This window comes from Perca flavescens, chromosome 19, assembly GCF_004354835.1.
Source record: "Perca flavescens isolate YP-PL-M2 chromosome 19, PFLA_1.0, whole genome shotgun sequence".
Lineage (NCBI taxonomy): Eukaryota > Metazoa > Chordata > Actinopteri > Perciformes > Percidae > Perca > Perca flavescens.
The window spans coordinates 30,898,521-30,912,675 of NC_041349.1; the positions used below are offsets into that span (position 1 = coordinate 30,898,521).

Consider the following 14,155-nt stretch of genomic DNA (forward strand, 5'->3'; position numbering starts at 1 on the left):
CATAGTGCTTTTAACAGGGTATCTGTAGAGAACAGAGTTTTACAAATAATTATCTAAGGGCAGGTCTTGAAAGGTATTACAATATATATTCTTATTCTAACTATTCAAATGTCATGTTGGTCTTAACATATGTAAAGCTTGCATGCCCATATAACATAGTGAGTTAGCTTGTGCTGTTTTGAGTTGCCTCTCCGTGAACCATCACCTTATCGTGGTGGAGAGGTTTGTGTGTCTCTGTGAACCTGAGGGCTGTGTTGTCTGGAGCTGTGTGCTCCTGGTAGGGTCTCCCAAGGCAAAGTGGTCTCAGGTGAGGGGCCAGACAAAGAATGGTTCAAAAACCCCAATGAATAAACGAGGTAGAGATGGAGTGACCCTGCCCGGAGGAAGCCCGGGGCCCGGCGAGCCCGGCGAGCGCCTGGTGGCCGGGTTTGCCACGGAGCCCGGCCGGGCACAGCCTGAAAAAGCTACGTGGCTCCCAAGGAGACGGAACTGGTGCGGGAGGTGGAGCGCTACCAGTTAGATCTGGTGGGGCTTACCTCTACGCATAGTCTCGGTTCTGGAACCATACTCCTGGATAGGGGTTGGACTCTTTTCTTCTCCGGAGTTGGCCAGGTTGTGAGGCGCCGGGCGGGTGTGGGGATACTCACAAGCCCCCGGCTGAGCGCCGCTACGTTGGAGTTTACCCCGGTGGACGAGAGGGCTCCCTACGCCTGCGGGTTGTGGGGGGGAAAACTCTGACTGTTGTTTAGTATTCGGAGTATTCGGCCTTCTTGGAGACCTTGACTGGAGTCCTGCATGGGGCTCCAGTGGGGGACTCCATTGTTCTGCTGGGGGACTTCAACGCGCACGTGGGCAATGATGGAGACACATGGAGAGGCGTGATTGGGAGGAACGGCCTCCCTGATCTAAACCAGAGTGGTTGTTTGTTGTTGGACTTCTGTGCTAGTCATGGATTGTCTATAACAAACACCATGTTCGAACATAGGGATGCTCATAAGTGTACTTAGAGCACCCTAGGCCAAAGGTCAATGATCGATTTTATAATCGTTTCATCTGATCTGAGGCCGTGTGTTTTGGACACTCGGGTGAAGAGAGGGGCGGAGCTGTCAACTGATCACCATCTGGTGGTGAGTTGGGTCAGGGGGTGGGGGAAGACTCTGGACAGACCTGGTAAGCCCAAACAGGTAGTGCGGGTAAATTGGGAACGTCTGGAGGAGGCCCCTATCCGACAGACTTTCAACTCACACCTCCGGCGGAGCTTTTCGTGCATCCCTGTGGAGGCTGGGGGCATTGAACCCAAGTGGATAAAGTTTCCCTTGCTGGCGCTGCGGCGAGGAGCTGTGGTCTTAGGGTCTTAGGTGCCTCAAGGGGCGGTAACCCACGAACACCGTGGTGGACAATGGTGGTCAGGGAAGCCGTCCGACGGAAGGAGGAGTCTTTCCGGGATATGTTATCCCAGAGGACTCCGGAGGCGGTTGCAGGGTACCGAAGGGCCCAAAGGGCTGCAGCCTCTGCTGTGAAAGAGGCAAAGCAGCGGGTGTGGGAGAAGTTTGGAGAAGACATGGAGAAGGACTTTCGGTCGGCACCAAGGTGATTCTGGAAAACAGTTTGTCACCTCAGGAGGGGGAAGCGGGGAACCATCCAAGCTGTGTACAGTAAGGATGGGACACTGTTGACCTAAACTGAGGAGGTAATAGGGCGGTGGAAGGAGCACTTTGAGGAACTCCTGAATCCAACTAATACGCCCTCTATGTTAGAGGCAGAGCTGGAGGATGATGGGGGATCATTGTCAATTTCCCAGGCGGAGGTCACTGATGTAGTCAAACAACTCCACAGTGGCAAAGCCCCAGGGATTGATGAGATCCGTCCAGAAATGCTCAAGGCTCTGGGTGTGTAGGGGCTGTCCTGGTTGACACGCCTCTTCAACATTGCGTGGAAGTCTGGGACGGTGCCAAAGAAGTGGCAGACCGGGGTGGTGGTTCCCCTTTTTAAAAAGGGGGACCAGAGGATGTGTGCCAATGACAAGGGTATCACACTTCTCAGCCTCCCTGGTAAAGTCTACTCCAAGGTGCTGGAAAGGAGGGTTCGGCCAATAGTTGAACCTCGGGTTGAGGAGGAACAATGCGGATTCCATCCTGGTCGTGGAACAACGGACCAGATCTTTACTCTCGCAAGGATCCTGGAGGGAGCCTGGGAGTATGCCCAACCGGTCTACATGTGTTTTGTGGGTCTGGAAAAGGCGTATGACCGGGTCCCCCGCGAGATACTGTGGGAGGTGCTGCGGGAGTATGGGGTGAGGGGGTCTCTTCTCAGGGCCATCCAATCTCTGTACAACCAAAGCGAGAGCTGTGTCCGGGTTCTCTGCAGTAAGTCGGACTCGTTTCAGGTGAGGGTTGGCCTCCGCCAGGGCTGCGCTTTGTCACCAATCCTGTTTGTAACATTTATGGACAGGATATCAAGGCGTAGTCGGGGTGGAGAGGGGTTGCAGTTCGGTGGGCTGGGGATCTCATCGCTGGTCTTTGCAGATGATGTGGTCCTGATGGCATCATCGGCCTGTGACCTTCAGCACTCACTAGATCGGTTTGCAGCCGAGTGTGAAGCAGTTGGGATGAGGATCAGCACCTCTAAATCTGAGGCCGTGGTTCTCAGCAGGAAACCGATGGAATGCCTACTCCAGGTAGGGAATGAGTCCTTACCCCAAGTGAAGGAGTTCAAGTACCTTGGGGTTTTGTTCGCGAGTGAGGGGACAATGGAGCGGGAGATTGGTCGGAGAATCGGCGCAGCGGGTGCGGTATTACATTTAATTTATCGCACCGTTGTGACGAATAGAGAGGCAAAGCTCTCGATCTACCGGTCAGTTTTCGTTCCTATCCTCACCTATGGTCATGAAGGCTGGGTCATGACCGAAAGAACGAGATCCAGGGTACAAGTGGCCGAAATGGGTTTCCTCAGGAGGGTGGCTGGCGTCTTCCTTAGAGATAGGGTGAGAAGCTCAGTCATCCGTGAGGAGCTCGGAGTAGAGCCGCTGCTCCTTCGCGTCGAAAGGAGCCAGTTGAGGTGGTTCGGACATCTGGTAAGGATGCCCCCTGGGCGCCTCCCTACGGAGGTGTTCCAGGCACGTCCAGCTGGGAGGAGGCCTCGGGGAAGACCAAGGACTAGGTGGAGGGATTATATCTCCAACCTGGCCTGGGTACGCCTCGGGATCCCCCAGTCGGAGCGGGTTCATGTTGCTCAGGAAAGGGAAGTTTGGGGTCCCCTGCTGGAGCTGCTCACCCTGCGACCCGATACCGGATAAGCGGACAAAGATGGATGGATGGATGGATGTTTTGAGTTGTGGTGGCAATTTGGATTGTGGCTGCTGCCACCAGTGTGTGACTGGTGTGAATGCTGCTAAGAGGCCTATAAGTATTACTAAGACTAGAAAGAACCTATAAATGCAGTCCGTTTACCATTTATTAATCACCTGGCATTTCATCTAGCACAACCAGAAGAATATTTTATTTGTCCAATATTTAGGTCTGATTCTTCGTTCAAATGTTGGGTATAGTGTAATTCCATGATGTGACCTTCTCAGCATTTGTTTAAACATTTATATTATAAAAATACAAAACCTCAGAATAAACTGAATACACTTAAATGGAATTAAAATGAACTGTAAAACTAACTAAATAATAAGATAAATATTGGAAGCAGTTTGTTAAGCTTTAGAACCACCGGGTTACACTTCAGTAATCTGTTTGTAGAATACTTATGGTCATTTAGAGTGGGGTTCATTTATAGATGATGTTTTGATCTATTGAGCTATTGATTTCTGGTCAGTTTAGATCTGTTAACCCCGAACCCTGTGTTATTGCGGGCTGTTTTGATGGTCTTGTTGTTGCTGTATGTGCTGGCTCTGTAGGCCCGACCAGCTGCAAAGCACCCTGGGAATGACCAGGATGAACAAGGGAAGGAGGAGGAGGAGGAGGAAGAGGAGGAGGAAGAAGAGAAGGATCTCTCCATCCCAGCTTCATCTTATGTGAAGCTGATGGCTCTCACCCCTGTCTCTGTTCTACCAGGTACATTACACTCATAACTTCATACGGGTGCTGTGCTGTTTCTAGACTAACACTACTGGCAGTGTTCCTTGTGGGAAGCCAGTGAGGGGTCATGTTGGAGGAGGGGTTGGATTTGGGACACACCATGTTGGATATAGTGTAATTCCATGATGTAACCTTCTCAGCATTTGTTTAAAGGTCCCATGACATGGTGCTCTTTGGATGCTTTTATGTAGGCTTTAGTGGTCCCCTAATACTGTATCTGAAGTCTCTTTCCAGAAATTCAGCCTTGGTGCAGAATTACAGCCACTAGAGCCAATCCCACAATGAGCTTTCCTTAGATGTGCCATTTCTGTGTCTGTAGCTATTGAGGAGGAGAGAGAGGGGGGCAAGGTGGAGGGTGACCTCCTAAGGAGCAAGATTCCAGATCGGCCCATCTGAGCTTTCATTTTCTCAAAGGCAGAGCAGGATAACCAGGGCTCGGTTTACACCTATCACCATTTCTAGCCACTGGGGGACCACAGGCAGGCTGGGGGAATGCATATTAATGTTAAAAAACCTCAAAGTGAAATTTTCATGCCATGGGACCTTTAAAAATGTATATTATAAAAAACAAAACCTCAGAATAAACTGAATACACTTAAATGGAATTAAAATGAACTGTAAAACTAACTAAATAATAAGCATAATATTGGAAGCAGTTTGTTGAGCTTTAGAACCACCGGGTTACACTTCAGTGATCTGTTTGTAGAATAGATATGGTCATTTAGATTGGGGTTCATATAGATTTTTTCTTCTCAGCCTTCGAGCTCTTTCTGACATCACTGGTGAAGCAGGAGATGAGCCAGATGCCACGGGGGGTGTACTTCTCAGCCCTGAGGGGGGGGAACCTGCGTTCAGACCAGGGTAAAACAATGGCAGGGATTCCCTCATTCATGCTGAAAACCTACGAGAAAAACAAGCAGCCTGGGCTGAAGCCTGGACTAGCAGGTGAGCTAATCTATCCCCTACCTGTGTGAAACTTAAGATGTTCCATTGTTGTTTACCTGGTTTGTGGTCAAGTTCTATTGTACAGATGCGTATGTATTGTGTCCACCCTTAGCTACTGTGTACCTTACATATTTTACAAAGAAGTGTTGCAGGCTTGTAACATTTATGCATGGTTTCAAGCCATTCTAGAATAAAACAGTCTCCACAAAGTATGTATGTGTGTGTCTGTCTGTCTGTGTCTGTGTTAGCTGGACTGCTGCTCTGTTATGAGCTGCCTGTGCAGACGGACCGTGAGGGCAGACCAATCGATCGTTTCCTCTTGAGCCGCAGCCGCAGTTACCAGCAGACCTTGGCAGCCCTCATTCATGAAGTACGTCTAAACCTTTTCTTCCTCTGCCTCTCGCGCTCCTCTTTGGTTTTTTATGATTTCAAATGGTCCCAAAAAGTGCTTGTTGTTTTGGATGTGTAGGTGAACATCCAGCCGTCTGAATGGCACCGTGCTCTCCTCCTGCCCCAGGCCTGGCGAGGGTTAATGAGCCGAGTGTTCCACGCTGTCCTACAGGTTAGTGCTTCTGGCTACTGACAGATTGAAGACAGATTTTTTGAAGAATTGATCAGTACTACATGTGGTTCTAGAGCACGTGTCAAACTCAAGGCCCGCGGGCCAAATCCGGCCCCTCTCAGATTATGACCCGGCCCGCATATCAATTTAGGTTCACAATACATTTTGGCCTACCTAGTTTTTGTCACTTCTTCTGACGTTTTTGTCACTTTTTCTGACATTTTTGGTTGTTTCTTTTCTATGATGGCTGAGGAAATTTTTCCTGACTTCTTTAGGACTTTATGTCAACCAAACTGTAAGTGAGAAAAGGCCTTTCTTTGCTTGCGTGGGTTTCCTCCGGGTGCTCCGGTTTCTTCCCACCATAAAAGACATGCATGCAACTAGGACTACAGTTGAAAATTAGCCGACTGGCGTATTTACGGAAATGTTGATTAATCTGCATTGTCCTAATATAAATAAATAAATCTTCTTCTAATAATACAGTGAAATATATTTTACTTTTTTGATTAAATAAAAACCTATCAATAAACTAAACATGTCTGGCCCTTGATGTGATTCTTATTTTCCAGTGTGGCCCTTAGTGAAGTTGAGTTTGACACCCCTGTTCTAGAGGAAACTGTTAACAAGAGCAAGGAGAAAAGGTGGTTTCCATCTCAAAGGGGTTTCATCAGGACAGATGTCATGACTACCAGATTAATAACACCTGTTTTCATAACTGAAAATTCACCAAAAATAAATATCATATCATGACATGATCTTCTAAACAGACAGACTGCACTTGAAAGGCCATAAAAGGCTTACACAGCATTTAAGGACATCTTCCAATATTAAAATAAAATTATTATTATTATTACGTTTATGATTAAAAGATAAAAAAATGAAGCCCAAGAAAACATGGGCAGGTAAAACAAACAAGCCCACCTAATCCCATATTGAGTTGGAAAATTTATTTTTGACCATGTAAATAAGTCAAACTAAAACTAACAAAAGATCCACTTACTAGCTTTAACCCCAACTCATGGTCTATATCAGCAGATAGTTTGTTCAGTTGTCAAGGAGATGACTTATTTGTTATTACATGACCTATGTATGGAACTATTACATGCTAACTAGGGATGCAGTGCTTAACCAATTTCACTATTAACCATGCTTTAAAACCTCACGCTAAATTAATCGTAAAGGCTCCGCTACACTGGATGTTAACTGACTGCACGTTATGTGTAGCAGTGTGTGCAGTTTTTATTTAACCTCCTTGACAACATAAACGTCCTTATTTGCGCGCACACACACGGCACATCAGACGCTGATCTGAGCGAGCTGACAATAGTCAGGGACGGACTGGGGCTAAAAAACAGCCCTGGACTTTCTCCTAAATAGGCCCATCATTTGGCCATTTGCCTGTAGCCGTGCGCGACAGACACTAGCCAGGATGTCCTGATACTATGCCACAATACTGAAGCCTATCAGACAAGGTGTTCACAGCAAGTAACATCTCAAAACCAATGATGATAATTGGGGTTGTGTTTATTAATGAAGCCTCAGCCTTCAAATTAAAACTAAAAATGTACAATGCCATTACATCTGCATTGAAAATAAAATACAAATAATGAAATGTCACTGGCTACAGAAACCCCAAATTACACAAACTTGTAATTATATCACAGTACAGAGTATTACTGACAACACTTTCAGAGATAAAGTAGGCTACTTACCAAAACGACTGAGAGTGTTAGTTACTATATACTATAACTATTCAAATATAAATGTATGTAACGTATTGCTTTGTGTTAAAGAATTAGCATTGAATAACCTATTAAATATTTTCTCAATGTCATATGAAATGATGAAAATGACTAGGCCCTATCAATGTTGTCTGTGAAGCTTTCACCAACAACCACCAGGTCTTTGCCAGTTCCACAATAGTAAACACAAATATGAAAGACAAGGAAAAACTGCACTCTGATGGAAGACAGACAGAAAGTGCAAGCTAGGATTTTTTGGTTAAACTTTTGGTTAAATTTGGTGAATTATTTAGACCCTTCCCTGTTTGTTAGCACGTTTAGAGTGATACCAATGCATTCCTGATGTTTTCCCGTTTAATTTAATACTATAGTCTTCATCCTAGCAGCAAAAGTGAGCTCACTACAACCTCTCATATACAACGAAGTGAAATCGCGGTCAACCTGCGATTAATTTCTAACGCGTTTAATGTTTCAAATTAACCTAACAGAAATGATTAAATACCTTAAGTTTGACAGCACTAAATGGCACGATCATTTTCATAATAATGATGCGCACACTCATGTTGAGCTGACTATGCAATTCGCTAAGATAGGAATAAAGGCAACCTATAATGTTTCCTGCTCCTGGCACTTGGCAGTATTGCTGATGTGAAATTAACAGGGACTTTTGTTACATATTTTTAAGTCCCCTTTGATATTTTCCAGTTAAGGTTGCACATTTTCTCTTTTTGAAAATAAAAAAAAAATCATCTCACATTGAATTTTACTATAATGGGATCTTTGTCATACATCATGCAATCAATTTGGAAATAAATTTTTTGTTTGTTGGTAAAATCATTTCATTTTAGTATTTGCATATGTTATGAATATTAACTAGTCATTACAATTACTAATTTAATAGGCTCTGTATTACTTAGTAATCACACCAATTTTATTGCAACATCTTTTAATTACATCTGTTTTACATGGCTATTATTGCAATTTCTTCGGTGTAATTTCAATGTTTTGCCATCATATTGGCCTTCAAAAACCCCATACCTGTCGAATCCCAAACTGTACGTTGTTGTTTAAATAAAAGAGTCCGACCGAATGAATGGGATGTCCTGCATGGTCAAATGAAATGTGTGCTTTTCCTCGGTGTATGTCTTCAGGGTCGACGTGCTGATTTGGAGATGCAGCAGAAACAAGGCAAAGAAGAAGCACAGGAGCTGCAGTACAAACAACACTGTTCCTGGCTGTGGTGAGAATCACACACACACACACGCAGAGTAAAGACAAACGTGCTGTAGCAGCCAGGTGAGATGAAGGACAGAGTGTGTGTTAGTTTGTCTTTGAATACATGCTGCTGTTGTTCACACATCTTGTATTAGCAGAAGGTCCTGCATTTTTATTTCATCCTTTTTCCTTGTCTCTCTGTCAGGGCCAGAGATCAGCTGACAGACGTCATCAAAGCTGCTGCAAAGTGAGTCCTGCGTCACACACCTTCAGTTTCACAGGACAACACTGGTGTTTCAACTTGTACTGGGTTGAATTCAGCTGTGATCCCTGGCGTTCTGATTGTCCATGCTAACAGCTGTGTGATCCCTGGCCTTCTGAGTGTCTATAGTCCCTTTCCGACCGGAGGGATTTTTGCAGTTCATAGAACATAACGTTCCTAGAACCATTTTTTTCTCATGTTCCAACTGGACCAATTTGGGGATTAAGTTCCTTTGACCACAATTCCTTTAACTCTTTCAACTCCTACTTCAGGGCAGGGTCTTTTTGCCTTTTCCACATAGGAACCCTTAGTGACCTAGCAACGTCTGAAACACAAACGGTACATATTCTTCACTGTCTGTTGCAATTTGCCTACGTATGCTAACTCATAAGACAAACCATTCAACCAGCTAATTGTTAATGCTAGTTAAACTTACCCGTCGTTTTGTTTGCTCTTCTGTCTTCTTCCATCCTATTAATTAGGTCCATATTACGCTAGAGCCTTCGTCTTCTGTGTTTCTCTGTTAAGTACTCCAGCCTAGTCTTTAAATGCCGCCATTCGAACTCCGTTATGAGGATCCCGGCAAGGCACAACAGGAACATTCCAATGGCCTCCTCCGTGCTGGTTTGTTTTTGTATGTGGCGCTAAAGTCAAGTGACGACGCTATAAAGACCGTTGCCGTGCATGCGTCATTCCCTTACCCCTCCTACCAGTTCCTATGGCCACTTGGCCAGTGCGAATGCAAATGGCAAAACTGTTTTTGGGGGAGAGTAGTTAGTAGAACTGTTCAGAAGTGGACTGTTCCTATAACTACGTTTCTGTAACTACTTGGTCGGAAAGAGGCTTATGCTAACAGCTGTGTCATCCCTGGCCATCTGAGTGTCTATGCTAACAGCTCCGTGTTGTTATGTTTTTCAGGGACAGTCCTGTTGTCCAGGGGAACTCCATCCTGGCTCTGAGCGGCCTGGCTGCTGTCCTGGCTAAATATGAGAGCAACCTGCCTGCTGATAGCGACGGCAGCCTCGGGGTAACCATCTCAATATGTTATGTGTTATTCATCAGATACTTACTTCATCACTGTGTGATACTATGCAGTATCTCTGTCATTGTAAAACTTAAAAACCTCACCTTTGGTTGCTCTTCATGAAAGTGATGGTAGGTGGTCATTTTAGTTTGGGAATTTCTTAATTTGTATTTATTTGATTTTAGAAATGTAAATTATTTTTTAGGTTTAAAATAATCTAAAACAGTGGTATTAATATTTATGAAGTGAATTATTACCAGACGTTTGATAAGTATAGACCATAGAGCTTATGAAAACCCATCATCAGCTGTATATGATTAATCTGATTCATGTTTTCATTCAAGTGTGGACATTTTAGATGAAATGTGTCCTAGCAGGCAGAAGATGTATCTATATGAAAACATGGACTGTTTTCTAAATAATCAATAACTACTATCTCTTGATTATTGAGAGATAAATATATATTATGTTTTGGACTATATACAGTATATCTCTCAATAATCAAAGAGAGGCTATAGTATGCAACAGGTGTTCATCCAGCCATTCACAGAACAACAGCAGAACAGCAGAGCTCTGTCCCCAAACAAAGCTGTGATTGAGTTGATGGTGGGACTAAGTGAGTGTAGGAAACTACACAGTTCTTTAATATTCCTTCCTGACCTGTGCCTGCAGGCTGGCCCAGAGTTTGTGCCCACAGCCAGCTGGTTGGCCATGGTGCTCCACACCCTGCTCAGCATCAGCAGCAGCAACTGCAAGGCCAGAGGACAAGTCTTCCCATGGTTCCTACATGTGAGTTTTTCTCTATATAAGCATTCAGTGCTTAATGTACAGTAGGTTACAGCAGGTAGGCACTTGGTACATTTATGTTTTCAATCCAGTTTTCAATCTTACTCTTAAAATTGTCTTTAGGCTTCAAATAAAAACCTATTAAATCATTTTAATGTGTATCTATTAATCAAATGTGAGTTAATTAAGTGATTTTGGTTGTTGCATCCAGACGAATCCTTTTGATTAAGTTTTCATTGCTACAGTATTAAGTCTCATTGCTACAGTCTGTAGATATAATCAAACTACTACTACAGCTGTTTAACCAACAGGAAATAGTGTTGTATTGTATCAGTCTATGCTTTATACATACTGTATACGTGCATAGAACTATTGGTTAAAGACAGACTTGAAGCTATCATTTCAGTTGCGGCTTAGAGCTGAGCAATATATCGATATTATATCCACATTGATATCTGAGACTAGATATCATCTTAGATTTTGGCTAATGTAATATGACAAGTGTGTGTGGTTTTAAAGGCTGCATTACAGTGAAGTGATGTCATTTTATGAATTTACCAGACTGTTCTAGCTGTTATATTATTTGCCTTTACCCACTTAGTCATTATATCCACATTACTGATGACTATTTATCAAAAATCTGATTGTGTAAATATTTTGTGAAAGCACCAATAGTCAACACTGCAATATCGTTGCGGTATTGATATCAAGGTATTTGGTCAAAAATATCGTGATATTTGATTTTCTCCATATCGCCCAGCCCTATAGTCAACCCTACAGTATCGCGGCAATATCGTCATCGAGGTATTTGGTCAAAAATATTGTGATATTTGATTTTCTCACATAACGCCAAGCTGCATAATTTGCCTGGCTGACACACAGATGAGTGTGTGTACTTAATGAAGTGGCTGCTGAGGAAAGGACATGTAATGAGCCTTGAATTCCTGCAGGTGTCCTTGTTGCTTTGCTGTATCTATCTGTGCTGTACTGAGAATGTGTTAGGACCTGTGAACCCAGCACAGCACTGACTGATCATGTCTGGCTTCATGGAGTCTGCGGCTGGTGTGTCCAGTTGCAGACTCATCCAGTTGCAGAAGCAATCCAACCCCCCTGACACCCTCCTCCTTCCCCCACAGCGCTCCTACTCAGGGGAGAACACGGCGAGTGCCATCGCTCGCTCCTGTGCCAGCCTGGCGCTGTCCCTGCTGGTCCCGGTGCTGGTGGTGTGGCAGCGGGACAGTCTGGCCCAGGTCCTGTCTGCGCTGCAGGCCGGCCTGCCGGGCTCCCCCACCGCCGATGACTCCCAGGCTGTCCAGTTCCACTCGGGCCTAGCGCTCGGCATGGTGCTGTCCAGTCTGCAGCAGCAGCGCCTGAGGTAGAGTCTGGAGAAGTGACCTAACACGTGCTAGGGGCCGTCTTTGATTGTTGAGCTGAGTCTGTCTCTCCCTGTTATCCAGTGATGTCTCTGTGGACGCTGAGCTCCTCTCCAGCTCTCTGGACGCTCTGGAAAGTTGCTCCTTCAACCCCGACCTGGAATACAAGTCAGTCCTTAAACATGATGTCACGTATTAACCAGCAACAATATGCTATATGCTTTCGAACAGTGGTTTCCAATTGGTGGTTTGTGTGCATGTGAGTCAACGTTGTCATAAAGAATTATTTTGAAGTTTAGTGAAATTTAGGGCAGGGTACCCAATTCAATACTTTTTAGGCACCAGCCAAATTCCCTCTAAAGTATTGAGTATCAAAAAATGCCTCATCATTAAATGTCAATACCTAAGCGGTAAATCTCATCATCGTCAGTGAGCCAATCAGCATGCAACATGCTTCTACCTAGATCTAATAATGTCTGTGATATAGAGTAGAGACATGCAGGAAAATGTTGTCGGAGCTGGAAAATAGATAAAAAAGATTTGTGCTGTAATGTTGTAATTTCTTTTTGTTTTATAAAATTGGTATCGAAAAAAAGTATCGTTTAGGAACTGTTAAGTATAAGTCACGGTATTGGTATCGGTACTGGTATTGAATATTTTTGAACGATACCCTGACCTAGTGAAATTCTGGCGTTGCACTTTTATTGTGAAATATCCTTTTCTACTGCAGAATTAGTGAAGAAGCAACAAAGTGCAGCTTAGTACTATTAGCCATGGATGCTGTGTCCATTGGTGTTCCAGCATGACCTCCGCCTGTCCTGCTGTGAGATTTAGTTTCCTGTTTCCTTGCTCCTCTGTGCTCTCCTGCAGTACTGGCTGTATGTTAGGCCTGGCTCTGGTGCTTGCAGCTCTCTGCAGTAGTGGACAGACGAACCACCATATCCGCGTCACCCAAACACTGGACAAACTTCTGTCCAACCTGCAGGACAGCAGTGGGCAAGGACGCTTGCTGCAGGAGGTAAAACCACTCAACACTACACTAGTTTTACTCTCCTTTGTTTCGCTTATTGGTCGTATGTGTTTCACTTTTCAGCAATTTTGTTTGATTGATTTTTTTAAATAATCCTTAAAATAACTAGTCGAACTTACAGTATACACAATAACATCATCATCATTTAGTAGTAGTAACACTTTTCTGTTTGGTCTGCTAACTCTAAATGTGAGGCGTGATGTTGGTGTCTCATAATGTTTCCACACCCTTTATGATGCATCTATAGTCAAAATCTGTGTCAACTTGTCAAATCAAGTTGTGCTTACTCCACTGACTCTGACCATAGCTTTAATAGACCCAGTGTAAGGGTGTAGAGTGTACAGGCTGAGGGTAAAAACCCGAACCTCTATTAGAAAATGATTTGTTATATGGAATGGTATTTGAAGGAGGATTGTTTGATTTGAATATGTCCACCTGTGCAGGTCTTGGCGTACTCTGTGGCATGTGTGGGTGTCTCGGCCTTCAGCGGAGGCCTTATAGACGCTGCCAAGGCTGAGGAGGTGATGAGCACTCTGCGCACCCTGACTGAGGAGAGCCAACAGGTCAGCAGCAGTAAGACTGTTTCAGGGGTGTTAGCTCACTAATTCTTGAAACTTTGGCGAAAAAATGTCCCACTAAGAAAAGTGCCAATTCTGTTGGAAATTAATAACATTTTCATGAATAAAAAGAATCAAGGTTATAATCAGGGGGTCCTTTGCACATATGTAAGGTTCTTTTATAGTTTTATTTTTAATTTTTGTTAATTTAATGATTATTTGCTGGCCCATTGCCTACAAAATCAGTTGTCCTCGGATAGGAGATAATCATTTCAACTTGATTAAAAAAACATAAAGTGATAATTGAATTGAATAATATCTTTACCACATGAAATAGTACATTGTAATATGTTTTAAAAACTACAAACAGTGAGTTTTTAACGATATTTACTATTATTTTGTGGTTGCTCAAAATGTGTCCCACATATTCGTCACCACCGTAAGATATTTATAAAAAGCAATAAAGTCAGGCAACTGAAAGGTCAACTACATTCCTGAGGACCCCGTTTTCAAACCTTCAGCTCTACTGCATGCTTCAAGATCACTCAAGCTCCCTTAAGTTTGCTATTTTCTCTTA

The 14,155-nt window shown here is 43.9% G+C and overlaps 1 protein-coding gene across 1 annotated transcript in view; it reads left to right on the top strand.

The window, feature by feature from the left end:
• focad (focadhesin) overlaps positions 1-14,155 on the top strand; it is a 66,754-nt gene that overhangs the window by 34,053 nt on the left and 18,546 nt on the right. Inside the window, exons 19-30 of the mRNA XM_028563762.1 lie at positions 3,902-4,058; positions 4,839-5,027; positions 5,276-5,397; positions 5,497-5,589; positions 8,483-8,571; positions 8,752-8,793; positions 9,727-9,835; positions 10,505-10,621; positions 11,755-11,993; positions 12,076-12,159; positions 12,862-13,009; positions 13,465-13,584. Coding sequence (XP_028419563.1) covers positions 3,902-4,058; positions 4,839-5,027; positions 5,276-5,397; positions 5,497-5,589; positions 8,483-8,571; positions 8,752-8,793; positions 9,727-9,835; positions 10,505-10,621; positions 11,755-11,993; positions 12,076-12,159; positions 12,862-13,009; positions 13,465-13,584 — 1,509 coding nt within the window. The remainder of the gene's footprint in view (positions 1-3,901; positions 4,059-4,838; positions 5,028-5,275; positions 5,398-5,496; positions 5,590-8,482; positions 8,572-8,751; positions 8,794-9,726; positions 9,836-10,504; positions 10,622-11,754; positions 11,994-12,075; positions 12,160-12,861; positions 13,010-13,464; positions 13,585-14,155) is intronic.